This window comes from Pempheris klunzingeri, chromosome 23, assembly GCF_042242105.1.
Source record: "Pempheris klunzingeri isolate RE-2024b chromosome 23, fPemKlu1.hap1, whole genome shotgun sequence".
In the NCBI taxonomy this organism is placed as follows: Eukaryota; Metazoa; Chordata; class Actinopteri; order Acropomatiformes; family Pempheridae; genus Pempheris; species Pempheris klunzingeri.
Genome location: NC_092034.1, coordinates 5367121 through 5394895, shown reverse-complemented (window position 1 = coordinate 5394895; position 27775 = coordinate 5367121). Strand labels below are relative to the sequence as shown.

The window sequence follows — 27775 nt, the reverse complement described above, 5'->3', positions numbered from 1 at the left end:
GTGGCTCGCATTGAGCTGTGGAAACTACAGCAAGGCTCTCCCAGCCAATGAGAGACGAATTTTTCAGCTGCCGTTGTGGCCGACGGCTGAGATGTGAAACAGGAAGAGTGCTCAGTTTGGACAGTGGGGGGGGTAGAGGCTGTAAAACAGAGATGGAACTGTAAAAGATCAAAAAGAAAGGAGAGTTGTTAAAAATAAACCTGTCTTTTGTGTGCATCTGTTTCTCGGTGTTGGAAAGGATTAAAGAGCTACAAAGACAGGCGAGCTGAGATGAACTTCTCACAAAGCTCCAGTTCTGTCAAGAGCGTCGGTGGCACTAATGACACTTTACACTTCCTCCCTCCTGGCTCTGCTTAATTAAAGAGTTGGAGAGAGTTTTTGCTTGTTTTCAGTCGAGTGCTGCCTTCATTGTGCATCAAGATTCACACAGAACTGCACTCTATGTCAGCCCTGTGCACAGTAAATATACACATGCACACAGAGCCACCATTCCCTCCTTTGTTAATATACCTGTCTGATTAAACATTGACATTAAAACGTTTCTGACTGACACTGTGCACACATTCAGCACGCCAAAAGTAACACTGATATGCCCATTGTGACTAATCCCTTTGCTATGCATAGTGAGCAAGTATGTGCATGGCTGACTGAAAAGAACTAGGGAGGGCTCGTTAGTCTTTTAAACCCTGAATGCGTGTATATAGGGTGTATACGGCAGCTGCTTTTGTCTGTGTTGCACACACAGGTGTAGAACTATGTACGGACGCACTGCTCTGCATACTTTCTCTGCTCTTCTCTCTCTCATTTTGAACCATTTTCTTTCAGGGTTGGACGAGGGAGCATCGACATCCTGCACTCCTGTTGGCATCAGGACAAAAAAACAGTAACAAACAGTGATTGGCGCTCACTGGAACAAGATCTGTCTTTTCTGTGAGGAGGAAATCACCTCATCTGCCTTTAAAAGCCTCTGCATTTTGAGCCCCTACTTGTGATAGTCGTTGCATTCAAATTATCTGACTACTGCAGAACCACAAGTACCACAAGCCAAGCAGCAGTCTGATCTCATCAATGTTTAATAGCTCCTTAATGGCTACGGATGTTTCATTATGATTTATGATTGAGCCTTGCAGCTACCACCACCTTGCATCAGGTTTAGATCAACACCGCTTCAGTGCTTTACATTAAAACTGTAGCCGTGATAAGTCACAGTTGCCTCATTAATTGTCAACACATCTTTACATCTTGTTGTAGTTCCACACATACAAACACCCCGCAGAGACCCTACAGTCTGAACTCCACAAGCTCAGGATGTGCGAGCCCATGTACGCAACAGGCGTGGCCGCCAGCCTGAGGAGCCAGTGGGATCGCGATGAAGGTCTGGGACAGAACCACAACGCTGTCAAGTTTCTGGGTCAGGACTATGAGTCTCTGAGAGCCCAGTGCAGCCAGAGTAGGAGGCCGTTTGAGGACAGCTTGTTCCCCTGCACTGCATCGTCTCTGGGATTCAACGAGCTCGGCCCGAGATCTTCCAAAACCCATGGAGTCTGCTGGAAGAGGCCCACGGTGAGAAAGAACTTGCAGACACTTGAAAAACTTCCATCAAAACAATCATTTAGTCATCAAATGTTTTTGTCAAAGTTACATCTTACTGTTCAAGTGCCGTTGGAAAGCTCCTACATCTGACAGTTGAGAGATCAAACTTTTAATGCAAGTCACTATTTTATAGAGTACTTTTACAAGCAATATAAAGCAGTAAGAGCACAGTGTTGATTAACATTTTAACACAGTTAAATTTGCACGTAAGTTAGAGGACACGATGTGGGACCAGTGCCTCTTTCAGCTTAGCAGTGCTGAATCATTGCTGTATCATTATGGGAAACCACACACGATGCAGCCATCAGAGTAACTGCTGAAAATCAGAGGAACCAGGGGGAAGGCGTAGTAGAGACCTCTGGGCCACAGTCTGTAAGAGAAGGCCTCCCCCACACTGTCCATTTTCTGTGAACAGATCCACCTCCACTATCCTGAATCGTCCCACAATGTTTGAATAAGTGTGGGATTCAGCCTTCGTATGAATTTGTTTGCTGCCATTTTCTATTTCGGCCTATTTGCCTGTATCATTTTGCTTGTGTTAATGGAATTTTAGATGTAATTTTACGAGCTCAAAACCCTGTACTTTTGCTGCTCTACGTTATTTGTCTACTTTGTACAACCACTAGCAAGCAGCAGTAATGTTTTTGTAACTGTTAAACTGATGATATTAATTGGTCCTTATCCTTATAGTAGGTGAACAGTTAATTATTAACATCCCTAAAAGAAATGCATATGATTTATTTCACAGTGGCTTTGCTTCCTTTTTGTTCTTGGTCTGCTTTTCCACCATCCAACTGCCACACAATGTCAGCATCCAATGCGGACAATAGCTGAAAACAATCCACAGTTTCAACCCCACTACTATGCACGGATAACATAACATTTGCATTGAGATACATTTTGTGTAGAACTGAAAACCATATATACTTACATGAAGTAAAGTAATAATGAAGTGTACAGTAAATGGGATTTTAAGGAAAAGGACAAGAACGTGCAAAAAAGCAGGTATGGTCCTTTAACTTGAAAGATTCACTGAAAGACACTAACTTTCTACGTGTTTGATGAGCCTGTTAAATCCATCAGACACCGACTGATGACTTCAGGACTGAGCAGTTAACTTGATATCCATCCTGTGGTGAACCGTTAATACCTGGTATAATGTATTCTACCTCCCAAGCACCTTTTCCCTCACAGACTTAAATTTTATCTGTTGCTTGGCAACTAAACTTTGTGTCAGGAGTGATTGGTAGATATTTTAACACCCATTAGGTGTCTGCAAGTGTCTCCGAGACGCAGAGAGTGTAAAACATCTTTCCCTTCTTCCTGCTGCTTATCCTCCATGTATCTCCCCCTCACATCCAGTCCTTTCCTGCTCGCCTGTCTCTTCCTCTCCCAGTCTCTCATCGCTGCTCGCTACATTATAAATACCCTCCCCGTATGCGAATATGACACCAGAGAGCGAAGTGGGACTGTCTTCATTAGGTTTTATCACGGCAGCCCTCAAGACAGCACACTCTCATTACTGTTCGATTTGCACATACCGTGACAGGTCGCTGTTGTCAGTCCTCCCAGAGCAGCGAGACGAGTCGTGATCTTAAAAGCTCTCGGGGTCGTGATCATCAGCGTGACTGCTGCCTCTCAGCTGCTCTTGCAGCTTTTATTTGAGTGTGTGTAGGCCGCCGTGTGTGCATGTGCGTTAACTCGTGCATGGCCTATGTGTGTCTTTGGGCACCGATGCTTCCCGTGGTATCGCCTCTCCGAAAAGTCTGATGTTTTATAATACATGAGTCTTTCCCGCATCTCAGGATCTGTAATATTTACGCAGCATCAGAGGGTTCATGGTGTTCACGTTTCTCCAAAAAAATCAGCGCTCTGTGTGAGCCTGGAGAAGGAGAATTTAAGCCTGTGTGTGTGATGGTTAGTGTTTCAGTGAATTCAACCACGTGCCTGCCCGTGTGTTTGTGGGGCACGAGGATAAATGGAATATTTCTTTTTATAGATTCATGTTGGGTTTCTCACGCTCAACATGCTGAGAGGTGGTTCATGAGGCAGGGCATACTGGGAAATGAAACGTGAACAAGAAACACAAAATGGATGCAGCATTGTTTTCCTGAAATGTTTATTACGTGATCCCTACTGGTCCTCAGATATTCTTCAAATCATTCATTTTAGCTATGCATTTTTAAACAAGCGGCTTCACATTTGCAGAAATGTATTCAACTGACTATCACAGTATGACAGAAAACCATCAAATGCTCACATTTTGGAAACCAGTGAATATTGAAAATGATGCACTTTGGCTTTAGGAGATTTTTCTTTACCAACAAGTTTAGCGTGTCCGAAGTTTGATGTTTACTAGAAAACAACTTGGTGCAACTGTGACAACACTGTGTGTGTGTGTGTGTGCTTCTACAACCAAAAATGTTGTGTTTTCACTTTTTGAACTACAAGTTTCACCCAGCTTCACCCATGCTTCATGTCTTTGAACGAAACGCGCCAATCGCTATGCTGGACGCAGATGAAGCTGATGTTGATTTTTTGCAAATGCTTGATTCTCTTTTTAAGTCGATTGGCGAGTGACCGACTGCAATTTACAGATTTACAGGTTTTCCAAAGCATTCAGACTTGTTGAAACCTGTATGAACCATGTGTTATGTCACTTGTATGCACTAGGCCCTTTGCTCTGCTCAACACAGTCAGAGTGAGGAAATGTAACACAAAAAATGTTTAAATGCAAATTCTTTGTAGACTCTAAAGCAGGCAGAGCACTCATTTGTTTGTTGTGTATGTGTGTGTGTGTGTGTGTGTGTGTGTGTGTGTGCTGTCAACAGGAGATCTGCAGGCGCCCTGAGTTCATCGTGGATGGGGCCACTCGCACAGACATCTGTCAGGGTGCCCTGGGTGAGTCCAACAGTCACTGCTGCATGATTCAGCGATTAGAGGAGAGGAGAGGAGCGAAATAGCTTAGATTTAGTCTGGTAGAAAATCAGAGTGAGAAACGCCGGCAGAAGCCAAAAGAATTAGATGATTGGCTGGAAGCTTGCCAGGTTGCAATCCCAAGTGTAACCTGGGAGACGTCCTCCCACTTCATCACCCCGGATAAAATGCCCTTGAGTAAGATTCTCAATCGTTTACTTAGGCTTGGATTTTGTATGAGTTACAAATGAAAAAGCTCTGGTGTAAGTAATAATATCAGTGAAGGCTGAATTCCATTTAGCTGTCAGCAGTTTTACGGCCATGGTACTGTGGATACTTCTAGGGAATGCAGCCATCATTAATGTTTTTAGTCACATTTGTGCTTTTCTTGCTATGATAAGTCAGAATGTCTGCTGTGAAACAAGACCAAAACCTGATACAACTACTTAAAGGAATAATTATTTTTTAATTTGAAATGTTTAGAAAGATCATACAGCTGTTTTTACAGACTGTGTAGTGCTCCTGAAGTGACCTTTATGTGTAAAATTGATGGAATTTTCCCTTTAAATATTTAATAGCATCATAATTTTAGCCAAGATTACAAGATCTTTCCTACCATTAACCAACTCCCATTGCATATATGTTGAAAATCCTCCTTTCCACGTATCAGTCTTTAGCTGTAAATGTGACTGAGCTCTTCAGTCAATGAGCGCTCAAAGTCAGCAGAGCAAAATGAATCAGGATGTGAACAACAGATGGAGACGGGCAGCCTGAAGGAGAGAGAAACAGAGGAAGGGTTTCAACAATCAGTTCAGCAGTGCGAGTAACAGTTTTTATTGCTGGAGATGTTTCCTGCTTGACACAGAGCTGCATTTATAATTCATGCTTTGTTCCTCCGCCTCACATCTGTAAACAAGGCCGACCTCCCTCTGTTTGAGCAGCTCTGGCAGTGCAGGAAGCGTCCTCCCTCGTCTCGAATCGAAGCGCTTTACCTAGATCCCCCTGACTCTCAGAGGAGCAGCTGAATTGCAAAACAGTAACCCCCGAAAAAAGCCAGAAAACATAATGCTTCACTTTGTTGTACAGCCAGTGACTGAGTAGTCTTCACGTGCTGTGCTGTGGCCCGCCAGCTGCCATCAGGGGCTGTTATTAGATTATATGATAGATAGGAATATAGAATCGCTTTGGTAGGGTGTATCATTAACCAGCATAATAAGATGTAACACCTGTAATAATGAAAGAGAAAGAAGTGTTGTGCCCTTTGGAATTAACATAACAAAAGTTACCGAGATACAGGTAAGATAAGAGCCCAATCCAAATGTTAAACTACTCCCAAGAACCATTGCTTCACTTTTGGAACAATGCCTCATCAGGTGAGATAACACAGCAAAGACCACTGTTTTTGTTTTTGATGATTCTGCTCACGGCACACCACAGCCAGGCGTTTCTGTCCTCCAGCCGACAAACATTTGCAATACAGTTAATCATAACAGAAACTATTGTGGTACAAACTCACAGTGTGTTTACTACCAATATCAGGGACTTATTGTGCAGTGGTGGTTGTTTCACGCCCTCTCCTAACACCAGAGGAACCAGTGCCGCTCCCATTTTCCCAGAAGGCAAAGCTTGTTCAAACAGTTCCTGACTAGTGCCTTTAAGCTGTTAATGGTTGTATTCCGGTTTTGAGAGTGTCTTCCCACTGAGCCTCCAAGTGTATTCAAAGTTTATACATGTGGCATGAACGAATCAGACCCTTATGGAATATCATCGTAATGCATAGATGAAGGAGAGAAAAATGGCTCTCTACTAATATGGGAACAGATGTAGAGTGATGAGTATCTAACATCAGCGTCCAACATCTGTTTTACAGAAACAACCTGCTTCATATGATACCACTGACAGGCTGTGTCTGTGTGTGTGTCCACAGGGGACTGCTGGCTGCTGGCAGCTATTGCCTCGCTGACCTTAAATGACAACCTTCTCCACAGAGTGGTTCCTCATGGACAGGACTTCGGGCAGGGATATGCAGGCATCTTTCACTTCCAGGTGACAACAGCTCCACCTCCTACGCTCACATGCATGTGAAAACCAAGGGTAGAGTCACCTCACTTCATCTGGTGTTTCCGTCCCGACTCTTCTTGTTGTGTCATTTCCTGTTAGGAGTACCGCAGGTTGTGCAGAGTTACACTTCAAAGTGGAAGCTTATTTTGTTGCATTTCCATGTGTCTTTAACTTCGCACTTGTCCATTACAAGCAAACACGTCGTGTTCAGCTGCCAAGTGAGTTTTCTCTTAACCAGAAATGGCACTTCTGTGTAAGACTTTGTTGATCTCTTGCAGTGGGTAGATGTATGATGTCATTTCTGTTTTGAAACTGAGCCGCAGGAAGATTTCTAATACTATCAGAAATGAACGTTCTTTCCCCTTATTCATATCCTCATTTGTTTTTAGGCATGAAACACCCAGCAGGTTACTGATTATAGACATTAAGCAGCTCCAAAATAGTCATTAGACCTAATGTGAAGTTTCTTGCTCAGTGGTACTTAATATGTTGAAGCAGTGAGTCAAAGAGGAAGGTTAACTTCCCCAGAATTCCCCTGGAAGAATGAGGATTTAAAACAGTAATTTTCCTGTCATAATCTCCTCTTGTCACTTGTCAACCTGCACTGAGTGATCCAAGATAACTAATGACCTCTCCGATCCACGCCCAGTCTGTCTGTCAATAAACTTTACCAGGGAGGATCTGAGTCACCGTCAAACTCACTTAAGCACTCTCTCCTAAGTGGCTAATGCCCATTTATTTATCAGACGTACAGGATTTAAGCCAAGGGAGATATAATCTGTGAGCCACGTCCATCCTACCTGATGGACCAGCACTGCTGCTTAGTGCTTTAAATACAACATATGTGTTCTTTTAATTCTCTTTAGTGTGAGCCTCTAACAGCCTGCTGGCCCTTATCCACTGAACTTTGCTTTGTACACATGCTAAATATTCACACGCACAAAGCACAGGCAAATTTTAGAACGGCTGTGCAGTGGAGCAGGGACAAAGGCGGTGGCCTGATCGTAAACTCTTTAATGCTGCAGCCAGTGTGCAGGTGAACAACACATGCATTCAGTTCAATATGAAATAGGGAAATCTCGCAGCAGTGGTTTGTAATTATGAGAAGCTCAATTTGAATGTGGGATATTTTACAACCAAAATGAATGCAATTTTCAGTGTCGGTCTGCGTGAGGAATGCATTTTGCTCAGGCAAAATCTCCACCTGTGTTAGGTTGAAATCTGCTAAAACTGCTGGAAATTGATATTTTACTATTTTATATTACCTTTATAAGTAAGAAATAAAATCAGAAAAACGTAGCGTTATCAATTACTCTTCACTATTTCATGCTGCTGTCTCAAAGAGCGCTTTGAGTTGAGTCGGCTGCCCTCTTTGATGCAGTGAGCGCTGTGCCATCCAGACTGTCAGCCTGCCAAGTGTTGACATGGAAGAGAGAGAGACATTAAAGGGAGGAGAGAGAGGAACAGGGAAGTGAAAGAGGGAGCAGAGGGAAAGCTCTCACACATCAAAGACCTACAGTGTGGAACATGCACACACACACAAAGACCGACGACCCTGAATCACTCGTGCTGGCCTGACTGCTCAGTCATGGAAGCTGTTGCACCAGAAACGGGCAGAATGACAAATCAAACTGGCCGCCGCCAACAATTGCACATACTGTACACACACATACAGTACATACACACACACACACACACACAGATGCAGGTTCGGTTGTAGCACAGTAAGGAAATCCATCAGGACTACGGAGCAAGAGTCGAGCATCTGTGTCTGTAATTCTGAGAGCGTGCTTGAAAAAGACGGGACTGCCATTCTGACTCATCTGATATCGAGTGATCAGTGAATACCACTACACACACACACACACACACACACACACGCACACACACCCACTCATAGTGTGTCCCTATCGTTGTGGAACTTCCCCTTACTGTAATCTTAACCATCACCTACCAAATATTTTGATGCTTTTTAGTTTTGTCAGTAACAAAACACACCCACAAAACACAATTCTAACATTAACCTTAAAACCTGGGTCTTAACATTCAAATGGCCCTTTGAGGTTGTGAGGACCAGGCAAAATGTCCTCACAGCAATGGTGTAAAACCAAAATGTATTCTAATAACTGTACTAACACACACACAAACACACACACACACACACACACACAGATCAACACGGAGCACCCATTTTCACATGACTGCTGGGGCTGGTGACTAAGTCAGCCAAGGGGAAGAAGAATATTTGGCCTGCTTTTCACTGATTACTTCCAGAGATGCTGTGATCATATTATATTTATCCAATATATTTATACTTATATATATGTATGTATATATATATGTATATACATATGTGTATATGTGTGTGTATATATGCACACTTGCTCTGCTAGAGTGAGTGGAAGTCATACTTTCATTTGCTCTAAAGGCATGTAAATGCATGCACGTGTTTAATGCGTATGCATAAGCTGAAGAGGTGCCCCAGTTTCATCATGCTCTTTTTCCTGTATGGGTTTTTGTTTTAGCCTCACTTCGTGGTGCTTGTATTGCAGCCAAGGAATGTTTTTATGATTGCGTGTTTCCATTACTTGCAGTTTCTCATTTGTCTCTTCTGCCTGAGCATGTTTCCACTGTGCGCTCTGCTTTTGTGTGCTGTTGAGTCTTCCAGGGATTCCTCTTTGTATCACTTTGGATCCTTTAAGCCTCTGGATAGATTACCCAGACCTGGATGAGTCACCCCAAAATGTAATTATGAGAGCCGGCAGTGGGAATCTTAATTGAAGTAGGGAAAGAAAAGGGAGGGAGCGTGTGCGAGCCAGAGAAGCAGGCAAACAAAAGGAGAAAGAATAAATTATAAACTAGGCAATCTCAGCCATCTCAGTCAGCAACATATGAAACCGTTAACTGGGGCAGAATCCTTTATTATATTCCTGCTATAGCTCATTTTTCACTCAGAAACTCTCAGCAGTTTGTTCAATTGTATGGAGGATTGCTCAAGCTTCATGGCTGGGCAGCCAAAAGTCATGAAACAGATGTGGTAAGAACAATTTCCCTCAGCGAGGCTTGGTGTTGCTCCCACGCTGCTGTCAGATAAACAACAGAGTAAAAGGTGTTGTGTGTGTTTGGTCATTCAGCCATGGGCATGCAGAGGCCATCTAATTTCCTGCCGTACACAAATTATCCATCCATCTAATTTCCTGCTGTACACAAGTTGCAGCAAACGCACATGCTGACATGAAGCGCCGTCTGTGAATTCACACGTACATGCACACACGCTCCAGCTGTGGCCTCCTGTTTGCCAAATGACGTTCCCGCAACATCGCTAACCTCGTTCTCTGTTGTACAAATCAAACTAATCTGACAAAGAAATATCACCCTCACCAGACTGTATTACGGCACCGTGAGCTTTGCGTCTCCATGAGGTTAATTAATTACATTGCTGCCTCAGGGTTTCCAAAGGAAACACAACTGGTTTGCTGTTTGTGTTTGCTGCATTTGCATGAACTCTCTCAACATGTCTGCTGACAGAAAAGCTGTGTTAAAAGCTGAACGGCTGGACTCACAAGCTTCACGTCATGCCACGTTTCCACAGCGTAATTTACACCCTGGAAGATGAGTGTGAGCCTAACTCGTATGCAGCTATACCTCACTGTTCAAAAACCATTAAATGCTTAAGTTGACTTGTGATATTTCTCCTCCCTCTCTCAGCTGAAAAACAAGCATTAGCTCAATTGTTATGTGGTTAAAGCTTGAGTGAGCAACTTCCTGGTATGTTACAATGCTAACTTGAGTCTTTAAAACTCTGACGGCAAATATTTTTTGGGTTGGTAACAGCAGGAGTCGACAACAGACACTTCAGCCCGTCCTGACCCTTTTTGAACCATTTCTGCTCTGACATCTTTGCATGTGTTGCTTTGGTCTCTTCTGCTCCCTGCTGGCCAAAAGGTGCACGCCTAGCTGTGGGAAAACCTAATGTGGTAAAACATTGCACAGTGCTTCTATCTTTTAACCTCCACAGAAAAGATTTTGGAGTAACTCACCCTGCCCTCATTCACCTCAGTTCTCCCGCAAAGCCTACTTTCATGAAACTGAAACTTGAAACAATTTAGAACTTGTCTTAGGTTCTCTCATTTGCTATGCAGCATGACTGTACATAGGGGATGTAGGTTCTCCCTAACCCTAGTTCTCTGGAACTGAGAAGTGATTACCTCCACCAATAGCAGGTAAACAAGGGAGGGGCATATCACAGCTACTTTGGAGAGAGGCAAGAGTTGAATGTTGACCATTAATCAGTCTCTGTATTTATTTTAGGGTTGAAACACAGAAATGCTCCTCAGTGTCCTGTGTTTGTGTCTTTGTGTGGTAAAACGTGATAAGCTGCAGATAGTCGTTCAGTGGTGGGACGTAACTAAGTACTCAAGTACAATTGTGAGGTCAGATTTATCATAACCCCCTTGAAGGTCAAAGGTCAATCAAACTATGAAGTAGCAGACATGTTAGAAGACAAGAAGATAAGAGAATAAAACACTGAAATAAAAACAAATGAGGAGGGATAATGGATATATGCAGGCAAATGATTCCAGTCAAGTGATTATTAAGTACTTTTACTTTACTTGAGTCTGTTTTATTTTGCTGCTATAGTTATTAGTAACTTATTAGATTAATATTTTACAGAAACCATATATGATACACTTATAAAATCTACTGTTCAAGATTAAACCAGCACATCAGCTTTTTTGCAAAGCTTTGTTTACATCGCTGTATTGGTACTTTTACTTAATTAAAAGATCTAAATACGTCTTCCACCTTTATCTATAACTGAAATCTACAGCATGTATTGTAACAGAAGCCTGAGTTTAGTTTGTGTCTTAAACCACAAGTTGAGTTGAATATTTGGTGTTTTCTTCGGTCTGTCATGCAGTTCTGGCAGTTTGGCGAGTGGGTGGAGGTGGTGATTGACGACCGGCTGCCGGTTAAGGACGGGAAGCTGCTGTTTGTCCACTCGGCCGAAGGAACTGAGTTCTGGAGCGCGCTGCTGGAGAAGGCCTACGCTAAGTAAGACAGACAGACTGATTTGTGCTCACACGTGTCCTATTTTTAATCACCTCTTTCTTGCTCATTTCAGTTAGTGGCTTATATTTATATATCCACCAGCATATAAACGTGACATAAAAATAGATCCGCTCAAGTTCCAGACCCAGTCTCAACTCTCAGTCATGTGATCACAAGTAAAGGCTTACCGAGGACTGAAGCTGGTGGCAGGTTTTTGCACAAAGCTGCCTCTGACCGGAGGGTTTCTGGATATAGAAAATCTGTGCACGGAGCAGAACTGAAACACTTGAAACCCTCACAGAGCTGTTGAGCAACTTGAGACTCCAGCTGCTCCAGTGGACAGCTGTGGTTGGGAATTTACTTAGCTGTAAAAGTGAAGCACTGCATTCTTTACAGAGGTGCAAGTGTGCCAAGTCGAGTGGGCTTCCCAGTTGGAGAAGAATAGAGAAGGAACAGGAAGGGTGGGATGTGAAAGTGAGATTTACTTCCACTATGTGTCTGAAGGTACATGTCCATATATGGTAGTGTTCATCTGACAGAACACATGCCGTACCTTTACTTTGAAATTTTTCCCCTAACAGCAGTCAGCCCTTCTGGCTGTTTAGTTTATATGTAAACATTAACATGAATAGCAACCTATGCAGTGAGCTTATTAATCTGTGTCAGGCCTCCATTTAAGGCCTGCGCACACACCTGAAGATTCTCTATTTATCATATGAACAGTTTTACATCCTCGTTTATCTCCCGTTGTGTCCCAGGTTGAACGGTTGTTATGAGGCCCTGTCAGGCGGCAGCACGTCAGAGGGCTTTGAGGACTTTACAGGCGGCGTGACGGAGATGTACGAGCTGAGGAAAGCCCCCCCTGACCTCTACAACATCATCAGCAGGGCCGTTGAAAGAGGATCACTGCTGGGCTGCTCCATAGACGTCAGTACTGCTACAGTCATGCATCGTTTAACACACGTTTAACATATATTGCTACTTTTACTACACTTACACCTTGATGAACTGTTCCTTTAACTTTTGAAAGCAGCAGCGTTAAAGTAGGATAAGATCATGTTTTTCATGGCGTGAAAAGACATTAGAATTGTTTAATGTAAAAATAATGAAAACAAGTCATCATCTCAGTTATTATTTAGTCCAGCTGGTTTATTATTTTTCACCCTGTGAAGCTTAAGTCACCCTTTTTTTTAAGTGTCAGTGCTCCTCATGGTAATTAACTATTCTTCTCTCACTTCAAAATCTCACACCTAAAATATTCATACAATTTTTAAGCAGTAAAATGTGGCCCACTGGCTGACACTGACTTTTGTTTGACCCCTCCAAGCGGAGGTCAAAGGGCAGGATAAGCTGTAGATCAGCAGCTCTGGAGCCATAAACACTGACCCTGGACGTCCTAAAGTTTGCAGGATTTTCACACGGAGGTGGGGTGGTGGGAAAACCAGAATCTTCAGAGACTGTAAAAAAAAAAGGGTGCTGGCTGTAATGGTAGAAAAATGTGGGAAATGTAACTCCAGGAGAGGGCAGTGAAGATTGGGAAACTTGTGGCTGGGAAGGGGTTGGAGATGGCAGGAGTTCAGTGTAATTCTCAAGGACACTTCAGCGACGTGGATGTTTGCAGACAGAGGGGACTGAACTGTGTCTTGTTCAAGGACATTTTCTGTTATCAGCATGTCTCCCTGTGCGGCTCAGTTTGGGTAGCAATAGCTGCCAATCTCTCTCATCTGATATGGAGCATATAAAAGAAGCAACAGATGAAGGGATTCAGTTTAAATGAATTAAATTACATTGATGGTTTCTAGTTTCCAGTTCATTGTTTTAGATGTGGCCAAGTGCAAACGGCCTAAACTTTGTGGAAATTAAAGAAAAAATATGGTATAAATGTAGTATGCAAATAAAGTTCAAATTCAGTTGTGCAACAGTGGTTTAGAGCATTTCGTAGATGGCTCAGCAGTCTTTGAATGTCATTACGTTAACTGCACGGGCTACACACATACACAATGTGACATGACTGCCGCCACAAGTGTGTTTGAATTAGCTAAAAGAGCTGGTGACAGTCATCTGGCTAATGGATTTGACGAACCGCGTTCTGTCTGCGACTGTGACCGCTGCCTGTCGATGTCACTAACCCTGTCACATGTGAAGCTACAGTATGCAGATACGTCATTGTGTCCTCAGCGCGCTTCACTCTGTCATCCTCAGATCACCAATACGCGAGACATGGAGTCCGTCACGTTCAAGAAGCTGGTGAAGGGACACGCCTACTCTGTGACCGGTGTGGACGAGGTGAGCGGAAATGAAGCCAATGTCTTACAATGGCCAGAACACATCCAGCTGGTGCAGAAATTTAAATGTCAAAAAGGGAATAGAACCAGTTGTGAATTCTCAGGTCATCCCTTTTCATGGCTATTTACTTGAACTTAAATGATTCCTAACCCTTACCTTTGTTCAAACACACATTAACACACTTTAAGGATCCTTTTGGCAAATATGGTGCCAACAGAGGTGTAAAATGTACAAGATATTCTGAAAAAACTAAAGCTATGTATGAAAACAATTCAGTTTGCCCATTTTGGTCCTTAGAATGTCACCGACTTTGAGTCGACCTGTGTCACACGTTACGTAAGCTGCAGTGTTTGCCATTTATGTAATGTGTTTGGGCCGTCTGCAGCTCCGTGTAGTGGGTGAATTAGCTGCTCCAAAAGTAGGAACAAGATAAAGCAGTTCTTGATGCTCCAGTATGTGCCCATGTCAATAATGGAGTTGTATTTCAGTAACTTAGAGCACAGCACAGTAAAATATGACTGATGCTAAACAAAAATAATGGCCAGACTCAGTTTACTTAAGTTTTAGCAGCAGTTGGATCCAAACTAAAGTTCAAATATTTCATTTTAGAGCAACAGAGATCATCCCTAACTTTACTGTCACATGAGTAATGAAGACCAGCTGATCACAACACTGTCGTAATCTGTATTTTCCTGTTTTTATGACAGATGATCGTTGGATTCGAAGTGTGCCACTCATGTGGTTTACTGTAACAATTAATTTCACAGTGACGTAGGGTAGGGACATGTGACGGTGTGCAGGGCCTTTGTGAAACCGTGACAAAGTGTAAATGTCGAGTGGTGTTCCTGCGCCCTTAGGTGGTGTACAGGGGAAATCTGACCAAGCTGGTTCGCATCAGGAACCCCTGGGGAGAAGTGGAATGGACTGGAGCCTGGAGCGACAAGTAAGATCTCGCTTTTAACTTTGTACACAACTGTTGTGGCGGGAAATGACAATCCATGATGGGAAAAAAGACAATTGATACTGTGTATCATTTAGATGCTATTTCTGGAGGTTTTGACCAAAATAGTCATTTTAACCTAATATTTTCATATTGAAACTTGCACACATATCAGTGGTTTTAGATGTATAGCCTGTGAAATTGGTTCCCAAAGCCATCACCACCCACCCACCGTGATCCCAAGGAGCCCCAGAAAGGACAGAGAAAGTGAAACCGTTGGGGGAAGGGGATTAGCTGATCTTCTCAGCCGTCCTCAGCATTGGGCACAAGACTCAGCCAGAGAAGAGAAATGGGTTGAAATGTGTTATATCGCTTTAGCTATGTGACTAAACATTTCAGACATTTTCCCCACTGATTTCTGTAAATCTGTGTGACGTAACATTGGGGTTTTCACTAAATGGGAACCATCGTATGTGAGTCTAAACAAGGAAAAATTCCAACCAAAAGTTCCCTTCTCACTTCTGCATTCTGTGGTTTCCATGTCTAGAAGTGATCTCCAGGTTTTCAAGAAACCTTTAACTCAAAACCAGCTGGAGCCAATCCCAGCTGACTTTGGGGGATGGATAGCCAAATGAATATTGAATGGATTGCCATTGAATTTTGAAGGGACATTCATGGTCCCCGGATGATGACCCCTATTGACTTTGGTGATCACCTGACTGTTGCTCTAGTGCCACCATGAGGATTGACATTGTGCTTTTAAGTTACACAACAGTTAACAAAGACAAACCAGACAAAATTCACATTTGCAAAACTTTCTTCAGCTCTTGTGTCCTTGACCTCAACGCTTGTCTTGTCCAGCGGTTACAACCGTCTCTCTTGTTTGTGAAACCTTCAGCTCCAGAGAGTGGGACAGCGTGGATCGCTCCATCAGAAGTCGGCTACAAAATCGCAGTGAGGACGGTGAATTCTGGTGAGTCTTTTTGCGCCTCTCTCTCTCTCTCGTGGACTCTCATCATGACTTGTGTGAAAGCAGATATTTTTACTTTCTGGCTGCTGATATGAAGTCACCTGATGTGACATCGCTGACCAGGCCAGGAATGCAACTTGACCCATAAAGACTTTCCTGCGTTTATGATTTAGATTCACATTTCATGCCCTCGCGCCATCTCATTCTCATGAAAGCCATATCTCAAGAACTGCTTAAAGGAATTTCTTTAAATTTGACACAGATATCCACTCAGACTCAGTTTTCATCTGTACCAAAACAAGGTTCAACTCTTGGGCTCAGTGTTGGAAAAATTAACTTAGAATCAGCACGTCTCCACGTTATCCTGACAGTGGATCTATTTCCATCTCTCAGGATGTCGTTCAGTGACTTCCTGCGTGAGTTTTCCCGTCTGGAGCTCTGCAACCTGACGGCTGACGCCCTGCAGAACAGCCAGCTGAAGAAGTGGAGCTCCTCGCTCTATCAGGGAGAGTGGAGGAAGGGCAGCACGGCTGGAGGCTGCAGGAACTTCCCAGGTATGGAGTGTTGAAAGGAAGGAAAGATGGGAAGACTGCAAGGTCACAGACGGATGGGTGGAGGTATAAATGAAAGGGGAGACATGGAGGCAGGATATGTTACAGAGAACACACTCTTATTTCATTTTCTTTGAACATTTTGGAAAGGAATTATTCTGTTAAACATTTTAAATCCACCCCAGAGTTTCTCCTACCACCGACCAAACCAGGTTTAGGATCACATGATGGTGTTAAATTCTGCTCCCGAGACACTGATTTTTTTTGGGGAAAAAAAAAATGCTAAAAAAAACAGGGAGGTGTAGAAGGAGGCAGGGAGGGGTTGGATGAATTTACTGAAGGAATGTGAACCAGTGACTCCCATTTAAACAATAAGTAAGACAACAATGGCCTGTTTGATTATACATTTTGGGAATACCCCATCATGACTGAAGACAATCATGGAATTGGAGTCAACAAGATAACAGAATTCTTTTTTTTTTCTCAAACACTAATAAAAACTACCCTGTAACAGTGGACTTGTGCTTGAACTGCTAAAACATTATTGACAATCTCTACAACTCCAACTCTTTGTCCTCCCAGCAACCTTTTGGCTGAACCCTCAGTTCAAGATAGCGCTGCAGCACCCCGACTCTCCTGGCCAATCAGAATGCAGCTTCCTGGTTGGCCTCATGCAGAAGGACCGCAGGAAGAAACGGCGGGAAGGCAAAGACATGGAGACCATCGGATTCGCCGTCTATGAGGTGAGCTTCTAGCATCTTGTCTGTGGAGAAAAGTGGACTTTATGCTCAGTTACACCTGCAGTGGAAAGGATTATTCTTATTATTCTTTATAATACAACATTTCAGGATTCACAAATTCTTCTTTTATTTCTTTTTATATGTTGCTGATGACGTCCGTCGTGGTACTAATCTCATCTCTTTCTCTCTGTGCTTTACAGGTTCCAGGGGAGGTAGGCGCTTTCCTTTTTTCCACTTTCCTCTCATGATTCCAGACCAACCTGATATTTGTCAAATGATATCTGGATATTGTGAAATGCAAACATAGTTGGATTCAAACTGATTCAAACATTTTGCTTAGAAGTTAAAGTAGAAGAATCTTGAAAAGATAAGAACAAACTGTCTCCACTCTCAGTTTGTGGGCAGGTCAGGGGTCCACCTGAAGAGAGAGTTTTTCCTCACAAACGCCTCCAGCGCCCGCTCTGAGCTCTTCATCAACCTGAGGGAAGTCAGTTCGAGGTTGCGGCTGCCGGCCGGAGAATACATCATTGTCCCCTCCACCTTTGAGCCGCACAAAGAGGCCGACTTTGTCCTCAGGGTTTTCTCTGAGAAGCCTGCAAACTCTGAGTGAGTGGCTAGAACAGAGCGTGAGCGATCTGAGAGAGGAGGTAGAGAAGAAGCTTTGGGCACTAGAAGATGTTACTGGATTTTTTTTATGCAACTCTTGTTAACCAGAATCCAGCATACTCTGTTTTCCCTTTATATTCTATAAGCAACTCAGTAACTTGAAGTGTTTGTTCTGGTCAGGGAGCTCGATGATGACATTATAGCGGAGCTTCCAACAGAGGTGAGAGGACGGAACACAACAATATAACTACAACAGCTAACTACTAATGAAACCTGATGCGTGACTGAAAGCGCAACTGTTTGTGTTTCAGACTCGGTTAGATGAGAGCCAGATCGACCAAGGTTTCAAGAACCTCTTCAGACAGCTGGCAGGGCCGGTAAGCACACATTGCAGGAGGTGGGTGGGTGGGTGGGGCAGAAGCTCAGAGAAATTACACAGTCATACTTAAATTATTTGACCTTCTCTGTTTGCGCCAACAGGACATGGAGATCAGTGTCACAGAGTTGCAAACCATATTGAACCGGATCATCAGCAAGCGTTAGTAAAATAGTGAAATGGATTTCAAAGTTGCATCCATTTTTTGTTAAAAATCATCTCAGGTTTGTTTTTCTGAATGGAAATCTCTGATTCTGCTCTCTTTTTCTCTTTTCTCCTCATGCTAACAGATAAAGACCTGAAGACAGACGGCTTCACGAAAGAGGCTTGCCGCAGCATGATAAACCTCATGGACGTATCCTTGAAATGGCATTGAAATATGAAGTCAGCTTTTCTGTTATCTAACAAAACAGAAACATTATCAGTGAACAAGCACGTTGCATTCCTTGAAGGAGTACTGCACTCCCATAACACTGGCTGGACAGTTAAAAGAAACTAAACTGATGCAACTGAACCAGATATCTTCTTTTTTTTTTTTATCCCACACAATCTTCTCACTTGCGGCTATATTAACCACAATGCAACTCAACAACTGATAGTTTGGTCAAGGTTTGTGGTGTTGTATGCTAGTTGTAGCTAACATAGTCGTGAGGTGCAAATGCTGATGTGTGAAATTAGTGAAATTCCCCTTTAAAGTTTAAAGTCATGGTGTTGTTATACTCGATCAGATGAAAGCTGCTGTTCTTTAACGTCTCGGTTCAGACGGACGGCAGTGGAAAGCTGGGCCTGACGGAGTTCCATGTACTTTGGGAAAAGATTAAACGATACCTGGTGAGACTGAACACAGAAGAGTCAAAGGGGTGAAATCAGGATATTGATTCTGCTTCACACTACTTGCGTCAGCCTGGTGTTTATTTTGTCGCCCGGCCAGTAGACTGTTTCTTCATTTTCTTGTTTGCCATCCAAATGCTTCTTGGTTTCTTTCCATTCTTCATTTTCTGTCTGTTACTTTTTCTTTGCGATCTCTGTGTCACCATCCCAGACTATATTCAGGCAGTTTGACTTGGACAAATCGGGCACCATGAGCTCCTATGAGATGAGGATGGCTCTTGACTCTGCAGGTACTGCTCCTTTTCATTTCAATATGAGAAAATAAACTTCGAGGCACGCTTCTTTGCACATTTAGAGAGCGTTCCGTGCTAGTTTTATGGGTTAAACATCTTCCTCCTGTGGTCTGATTTCCCTGCATGTCTCCTCTCCTTCAGGTTTCAAGCTGACCAACAAACTGTTCCAGCTGATCATCCTGCGCTACACCGAGGCCGACATGTCTGTCGACTTTGACAACTTCGTCACCTGCCTGGTCAGACTGGAGACCATGTACAGTGAGTCCCATTACTCCCATTACCTCCAATGTCTTTAAGGGAACACTTCATGTGCATCACTGCTCGCATCACTGATTTTGGTACAATCAGAGTGTTCTGTTAAAAAAGACAAAATGGCCGACGTGCTACCACCCCGCTTTAGAGGCTCAGATTAAACAGTACCATTCGTAACTGACAATAAATTACATGTGGTGCATGTCTGTGGGTTGCTGTCATGTGTTAAGATTCCTGCATGATAAGACACAGAATATTAAAGCAGAATTGAAGTTGAAATACTGTGTTACACTTTCTGTCTCTGCAGAAAGCTTTAAGACCATGGACACAGATAACGACCAAGTGATATCCCTCAACTTCTTTCAGGTAAGGTCGACATTTACGTGAACAGAAATGCAAACGTACCCAAACAAGGTCTTTGCTTTTCATACAGATTTCTGCAATTCTTGTACTGAAACTGCTGGTGTTTTCTCATTTCCTCACCGATTTATTCATAATTAGCATTCCCCTAATTCACATGCTCTCTGTGTTCTGCAGTGGATAACCCTGACCATGTTTGCCTAGAGATGAGTGAACTCCTCAGAAACTGCTGGACTGCGTCCTGCTGCAGCTTCAGGCCCAGTATGTGTTGCTTCAGAAGTGCCTTTTTCTAGGTCCAGGACTTCCTCTCCTCCACGCAGCTCGCTGCTGTGGCCCTCTGATGCTAAAAAGACTGTAAATACATCTTTACAGTGCCTCTATTAGAAACATGTGCCAATCTTTTATATGTCACGTGTGTGGCCAACAGAAGGAAGCTTACTTCTTGTAGCGTGGCAGTCAACTCTGCGCTAGCACGGACTGTGAGCTCGGCAGACCGTTTTTGGCTCTACAAACATTTCTTGGGGCTTCTTTAGGGGGCAGAAATAAACATATTGGTTAAATTTAAAGACAAAAAAGTCCCACAGTTTGTTTGTTTTGTATGTTGTTTGCTTGGTTGAAAAAAAAAAGCAATCAAGCCATATATTTTCCCTCCATAAGTTACCTCCTCAGCCTGACTTTATGTTTTTTAAGAAATGTGAGCCAAGTTAAGCTCATGAATGGGATGAAAATTGAATTTTTCTTGTTAATGTCTTGACCAGAGCTCCATGTTTGCTAAACTCATGTTGCCAAGTAGCGAGCTAATGCTTGAAAATGGTTTTTTTTTGTCTTCCACATTACACTGTAGCTCAACCAATATGATTATGTTTGCTTCATTAAATCTATGATGAGCCAAAACTTAAGGATCAACTGGGTCATCCGGGAAAGTCAATCAGAGGGGTAGTTTTTAATGCTTTTTTTGGCCATCAATAATTACTCATTATTAGAAAATGTGTGCAGAATATGCATTAGATTGTACGGGATGCATCTGCATGGCTACATTCATATGCAGAGGGAAAATAATACTTTGTAGGCGGCCTAGTACTTTTCTGTTTACTTCTTGAACCAAACTGCTTTCACTTCAGCATCAAGGGTCCACTCATGTAGCTTTGCTGGGCCTCACAGTGCAGAGACAGTTGTGACGTGCTGCAGAATGTGCTGACTTACATTTTTTTTAAAACTAATCCTGTGTAGCTGTAATACATACCTGCTTGTCATTATGCATGTCACTTTGTACTGACTGTGCAAAACATGAAAAAGAACCCAAAGTTTTATATGATGGTCGGAACTGGATGTCCTAGTGGTTTAAAAAGGGACGTGTCAGCCTTTCAAAGGGAACAAGAACACGTCAGTACTTTAGGTGGAGGTAAACAATTATGCAAGGTGGATGGATATGTTGTAAGCATGCAGTGTGAAATGTGATATATTGTCTGCCTGCTTCTGTTAAACCAAGTGTATTATTTGAAGAGTATTCCAAAATATCTTGACACTTTTGGGAAAAAAAAGTATGGAGGATCTACATGTAAAATGTTATAATTTTCTCAGCAAGCGAAGAGTTCACCTGCTCGTGTTTCACATACCAAAATTGTTTGTTTTGCCAATGTTTTTTTTCTCAGTTTTTCTTTCTATTTGTTGTTGGAGGAATTTAATTTTAATCATTTAATCAAAAAGTGTCTGCTAAGCCCTGCCAGTTTATGATACTCTTACAATGCCAGCACTCTTGTCTTCAGACTTTGCAGCGTAACGCTTATATAACATTACCTAATGTTTACAAGAGACACATTCGGGGTCCCTTTGGACCCATTCATCATGCAGTACAGTGGTTTATTGTGTAAGGTCTCTGTTAAACTTCTATACACACTTTGAAAATAAACATGGAGAGGTTTTAAAGTTGTTAATAATTTGACTGTACATGATCCAATCAGCACCAAACTTGACTTGTTTGATAAAAGTCCCGCCCTGAAGACATCTACATGTCAATAATCGTTTACAGTCACAGCGCCACCTGGTGGCGACAGGAATGTTGTTATGTTTTACACTATGATGGCTCAAGACCAGCCAGTTGATCAGATCCACTTCAAATTTAGTTAGGAAAGACTCATGACATTGATGTTGGTCTGTAGTGAAAACTGTGAGTCTCCATCAAAAGCTGTTGCCGTGACGACGCGGCGAATTTCGCTAACAAATTTTCCTTCACCATGACCATTAAAAGTGCTATAACTCCACTGTACAAGGTCTTATCTTCACCAAATTTATACCATTTGATGACTGTCCAGCTCTGAAGACATGTACATGCCAATGTCTCTCTCTCTCAGCAGGTTAATCACTGCCATATCAAATTTGATCAGTGCAGAGAAGAGGGTCTGCTGAACACGTACATGTAGTTTGAGGTCTCTAACTTGTGAAATGAGAAAACTGGAGCAGGTTAGAAAAGTCTTAGTTTCTGCCTCCCTCCTCCACTTTGAGCTCTCAGTTAACATGGCAGTCAATGAGGCAGTCGGTCGGCACTCCCGTCGCTCCGAGGCTCGTAGCGGGAGCTGCGTATGTTTTTGTGTGTTTTGAGTCACATAACTGCGTCCGCAAGGAATTTTCCTACATTTTGATGTATAAATTGTGACTGTGGTTGAAATGGTGCGGCCGCAAGAGCAAGTTAAAGGCAAAAGTTTCCGGCGATTTTTCCGCTGATCTCCACTCTAGCGATGACATCACCCACTCTGAACATTCCACCACATACACACTCATGTAAAATGTGAAAAAGGAGGGAAAAACGTTTAATTCTCAAAAGGTGACCGTGATGAAAGGGTGAATGGCACGAAGGAGGTTGAATGATGGACTGAAAGAGGACAAGATGGTGAATGTTTTAAAGCTTCAATGGGGTTTCTAGCTAAAGTAAGACCTCCGTGCCAATAATCATTGATTTGCATAAAATTTTCACACTGTAGTCAACACTTCATATACTGGAATATAGGACGTGATTAGTGGCTGTACTCTAGCGCCACATCGGTAACACAGGAAGTGACATGTAACTCCTTCATGCACTGTCCAAAAAAGCCGCCACACACCCCGACGTGCACGAAGGTGCGAGGGCCCTCCAACGCTGCTTGCAGCTTTAGTATTTGTGTTGAATCTAAAAATCAAGTCTAAGATAAGTGATTATTTTTATGATCAAATAAAATGAGTAAAAAACTGCTCCCCCTCCACGCCCCAAAGAACAACACAAACAAACTTAATATAGTAATAAATAGTACCTTTAGTAACAACATTAATATTAAAAAAACAAGTTCAGTCCAATACCTTAATGTACACATTTCAACAACATCATAATATTAAGATTTACAGCAGATTTTCGCTCATTGTTAAGTTAACTTGCAGACATTTATACAAACTGATCATGTATTTTAAGTTAGACCAAGTACACCTTGTTTAAAAGGATACAAGAAACAAACAAGAAAAGAAAAAAAAAAACTGGGAAGCAACTTTTTCATCTGGAGAGGAATGTAAAATGTCAGATATTAAGGCACAATGACATGAAAATAAAGGTTGTGTGCAGTGAGATTCTTGAGAGGACTACAATGCTATTACCTTTTGACCTAAGACTAAAAACAGACTAACTGCTCACATAAATAAACTAAGTGGGATTCCTGAATCCTCAATAGCATTACATGTGATCCATAACCACTCAAAGTCTCCGTCAGTCACACTGCAAGGTTAAAATCTAGCTTCTGACAAGCTCGAGTGCCCCTGGCCGAGCATGGCGTCTCTTAGGCGTAGTTGTTGTTGTTGTTGTTGTGCTCAATCCTGGTCACCATGGTGGAAACCAGCTGCTCCAGCTGCTCCGCTCGCTGCTTGCCCGTCTGAAGGACCTCCTCGTGATTGGCCTTCTCTTGGCTGTCGTAGTCCATCACCGCCTGGTTGGTGATCAACGAGAGGGCGAAGACACGCATGCCGCAGTGGCGCGCAATGATCACCTCGTGGACTGTGCTCATGCCTAGCGGGGAAAAAAAACATTCAAAGTGTTTATATATGTAGTTTATATTGATATAAAGTGCTCACTTTCACTACTGATTTGATGCCCCACAGAAGAAGTCTCAGTACCTGACAAGCAAAATAAATATGACCAAATAATGGAGGTATTTTTGCATTAAAGTTAATGCAGCTTTAAAGGTACATTTTCATTTATCATGGTCGCCCTTTGAACTGTATAAGATATTCTGTATTGGTATCTAATCACCACTATGAAGTACATAAAAGCTGCTCACCAACGGCATCAGCGCCCAGTTTGTGCAGCATACGGCACTCAGCAATGGTCTCGAACGAGGGTCCGCCCAGCACGCAGTAGACACCCTCCTTCAGGAAGTCTCCATAGCCGAGCTCCTGTCCCACGTCCAAGGCCAGCTGCTGCAGCTCTCTGTCGTAGGCGTCGGACATGCAGGGGAAACGCACACCGAACCTGCGAGAGAAAGGAATAGAAGTACAGGTGGAAGGTTGAGTGAGGGCAAAAGCCAGAGGAGACCTGAGGCTAATATTGATGAATGTCTGCAAGCAGGCTTAACAGGCCTAATTATGCCTAATTAAGTAAGTAATGTTACACATTTGCTTTGTTCATGCTCATTGTCACACTCACTGTCCTACCTCTCATCGTTGGGTCCAGACAGCGGATTGTTGCCAGCGAAGCCCGGCATGTTGAGGTGGTCTTTGAGGATCATGATGTCTCCCACTTTAAAGTCCTGATTGAGGCCTCCTGCTGCGTTGGTCAACATCACTGTCTCCACACCGAGCAGCTTGAAGATGCGTATGGGCAGTGTAATCTGGAAACACACACATTCAGTGTGTAAATATAGACATTACATAACCATTCAGAGGGCACTTTGATGTAAAGGGCCTTTCACCAGCGTGACTGGAACATTTCTGAAGCCACTGATTTCATGGTAAATTGCTCCTGAATGATGTCAAACCCTAGTGACTGAATGCATTCTTGTTGCGCACCTTCTGAATTGGGTAGCCCTCATACAAGTGGAAGCGCCCCTGCATGCAAACACATGGTCTTCCCTTTAAGGTGCCGAACACCAGCCGACCTGCATGTCCGTGCACTGCAGGGGAAGAAAACACAACCAGTAAATATCAACAGTACCTGTTAACGAGTTGGAAAGTGGGAGATTTGTTGTAGTTAAACTCACCAGTGCTCTGTGGAAAGTTGGGAATGTCCTTATAGTTGAAGGCCACCTGGTCTTTTAACATGTCAGCCAGTCCTCCAAGCCCCGAGCCGCACACGATGCCCACCGCGGGTCGGATGTCTGTCTGGGCCATCAGCCAATCAGCGGTGGCCTTGCAGTCCTCATAGTTGTAGCTGCATGACATGAAAAGCAAATTAATACTCAAACTGTCCATGTGAAGATCAGCAATAATGTATCTAATAGTGACTTTCACATATAGTATACATAGTATTTTTGACTCAAGGCATGTCTTCTGCAATAATGTCAGCTTTTCCAGGGTTTTCATTCACCTCTCTTTGCCTGTTTTGTTCATTAGATAACATGTGATGTGATCATTACTATCAGATTACAGAATAAGAGATTTTTTCTGGACAGCATGCCTAATCTGAGAGCCGCTACTAATAAGGACATGACTTTTGATGACTCACACACACACACACACACACATTCCTGCAGGGTCACAGCAGTATCACGCCTCTCGTGCGCTTCAGTGGTGACATACACACACTTTTTTTGTACTGCTGAGTTGAAATATTGCACTCGCTCGTCTGCTGAAATTCCATTCATTTGACACACCGCTAGTTTCTCCTCCACTCAAGTGTTCTTAACCCTTTCATGCATGAATTATGATAACCTCAGTCAGGATTTTTTATTCATCTTTAGGCATGAAAAACAAGGTTTGAACTTTATTTTTTTCAACCCATATTTTATAGATATATTTACATGTCCAGTAGTTGAAATATAGCCAGTGATGCATGATGTACACTTCAGTGGACATGTGATTAATCATCATTTCCTCCCAATATAAAATCAATACTTGAAAAATTTAGCAATTGCATGAATCCTTGAAAAAATTGAGCAACTTGGTGTTTCTGGGATGCCTGTCGACCATCTTCGGCATCACTCTTTTTTTTCCACTTGCAATGGCTTGGTACTGGGTGGCAGTGGACAAGATGATGCAATAACATCCACTGTAGTGGCTGAGGTGCAACTATGCCATCAAAACTCATGCATATACAAGAAAACTTTTTTACAAGGAAAGCTTTTGACCTCTGTGCATGAAAGGGTTAAAGACAAAGCACGCAAGTCCTGTCTTAATAAGGAGTATTGATATCACCAATAATCAGCAAAAATGTGCTATAAAGTCACTGAACAGAACTGTGAAAGGCTGTTTAACTCGGTGGAGGACTCCCTCAGGACTAAATGAGTGGTTTTTCATTCAGCCTCTGCTCCCCACAGCCCAAGTGCATATTTTATTTGGCCTCCCACCAAAAATTCCTGATATATTCTGCCCATGAAGGGGCCATGTGCTCAGCAGCACGAGAAGAGAGAAAGAGAGAGGACAATTTGTTCTTCAATGTACTCACCCTTTGTTTGCCTCTGGAAACATTGTGGATGATGAAATAAGTGTCTGCTGAGGTAAGAAAAGTTTGTGGCACTTTTTTAGTGCAGAAATTCAAGTTCCAAAGTGGCAAAACGTTGAATCAGAGCCCGGTTGTTGAAAATGCAAAATATTATAGACAAGCAGGGGAAATTTTTTGTTTTCAAAAAGTAGTTTTCTTCTGGTTTGGAGTCCTGGTAAAGTCTTCGGTTCTTCTCACTTGTGTCTGGAGTAAAGGCGCAGTTGCCGGCTTTTATTATAGAGCCCAGAGCACCCTGACCCCCTCCACCCAGCCCCTCTCTGCTCAGGATGACGCATGTGGCTGCTGCAGCCTCATTGGCTGGACGGCCACACCTTCAAAATAGTATGCAACTTAGAAGAGGAAATATATTACACCCCCCTCCCTCTTCTCAGCAGCAGCAGTGGTCACACCAGCCACGTTAAATCCTGACGTCCACATCATCGTCAGCAGGAATAAGGAAAATGACAGCTATTGCGACACCCATTCAGTAATAATCAATCAGCTTCTCACTGATCAACATTATTGTTATTCTCCCCAATGCAGAACGATCTGCATTTTCAGCATGACTTCACATTTAGTTTTGAACATCACGTGTCCGATGTTATCTGATTGTCGCTCCTGTTTTCATCTTCATGTATTGATATGTTATCACATATGTCAACACAGGCTTAATGCCAGTAACTAAGTACCAGAGTACTATGCTTGAGCACAATCTATCTCCATTTTATGTTTAACTGTAGACCTCTGCTCCTTTTCGTTTCTCATCCACGACATCTGTCGGACAATTAAAGTTACTTTGCAGAGTAAAATGTTTCATCCAAAACCTTTGCTGCACTGTATAACAAATTTACTATACCTATGCTGCAGTCCAGAGTTACTATAGTGGTTATGCTGTTTCCAATTTGTCCATTTCTTGAGAAACATTATGGACAGTATAATCAACAGTACAATATAACAGAATAATGTAACAGTATAATAATCAAATACTACTTTTTATGTTGAATATTTCTTTAACTGCTGCTGTCGTGTGTTGAAAACAAAAATACGTATATTAATAACTTTATAAATAAGTTTATTTACCTTATTTTAGGTACCTTCACCTTAAGTGCCTTGTTGAAAATCAGGTAACCGTGCCTGTGAGTGTGCATTGGTAATGAATTGTTCAGCACTTTGGATAAAAAAACACGAGTTGATGAGTTTAGTTTGCATTGCTCATTATCAGCAACTTCCAGACATGTGTTTATGACATTTTGCCCCCCCCATGTCCCTCCTCCCCATCTGTACATTGCTTTAACA

The 27775-nt window shown here is 42.6% G+C and overlaps 2 protein-coding genes and 1 long non-coding RNA gene across 3 annotated transcripts; 1 reads left to right on the top strand and 2 right to left on the bottom strand.

Moving 5' to 3' along the window:
* Window positions 1–881: 881 nt before the first annotated feature.
* Window positions 882–3218, bottom strand: LOC139222809 (uncharacterized). Its single transcript, XR_011585940.1, has 3 exons — window positions 3135–3218; window positions 1260–1544; window positions 882–965 (listed from the first exon to the last, which is right to left on the bottom strand). It is a non-coding gene; the product is annotated as an uncharacterized lncRNA (long non-coding RNA).
* On the top strand, window positions 1309–22096 carry capn1 (calpain 1). Its single transcript, XM_070854678.1, has 20 exons — window positions 1309–1563; window positions 4425–4494; window positions 6437–6555; window positions 11492–11625; window positions 12381–12549; window positions 13825–13908; window positions 14766–14851; window positions 15747–15821; window positions 16212–16372; window positions 16952–17105; window positions 17485–17715; window positions 17896–17935; window positions 18027–18092; window positions 18196–18253; window positions 18382–18446; window positions 18854–18922; window positions 19134–19212; window positions 19357–19473; window positions 19775–19833; window positions 20005–22096. The coding sequence occupies exons 1-20, from the start codon at window positions 1309–1311 to the stop codon at window positions 20029–20031; spliced, it is 2118 nt and encodes a 705-aa protein (XP_070710779.1). The 3' UTR covers window positions 20032–22096.
* A 997-nt stretch (window positions 22097–23093) lies between these two features.
* Window positions 23094–26703, bottom strand: pnp5a (purine nucleoside phosphorylase 5a). The gene is made up of 6 exons (XM_070854679.1): window positions 26444–26703; window positions 25041–25210; window positions 24850–24953; window positions 24496–24671; window positions 24123–24313; window positions 23094–23851 (listed from the first exon to the last, which is right to left on the bottom strand). Exons 1-6 carry the CDS (start codon window positions 26464–26466, stop codon window positions 23625–23627), a joined length of 891 nt encoding a protein of 296 aa, XP_070710780.1. The 5' UTR covers window positions 26467–26703; the 3' UTR covers window positions 23094–23624.
* Between the last annotated feature and the right edge of the window lie 1072 nt (window positions 26704–27775).

Coding starts and splice junctions, on each gene's coding strand:
- capn1 (XM_070854678.1), top strand. CDS start 1,309: ATGTGCGAGCCCATGTACGCAACAGGCGTGGCCGCCAGCCTGAGGAGC. Junction 18,923..19,133: donor AAAAGATTAAACGATACCTG/GTGAGACTGAAC, acceptor TCACCATCCCAG/ACTATATTCAGGCAGTTTGA. Junction 19,213..19,356: donor GATGGCTCTTGACTCTGCAG/GTACTGCTCCTT, acceptor CCTCTCCTTCAG/GTTTCAAGCTGACCAACAAA.
- pnp5a (XM_070854679.1), bottom strand. CDS start 26,466: ATGTTTCCAGAGGCAAACAAAGG. Junction 24,954..25,040: donor CAACTTTCCACAGAGCACTG/GTGAGTTTAACT, acceptor CTTCCCCTGCAG/TGCACGGACATGCAGGTCGG. Junction 24,314..24,495: donor TCTGGACCCAACGATGAGAG/GTAGGACAGTGA, acceptor TTTCTCTCGCAG/GTTCGGTGTGCGTTTCCCCT.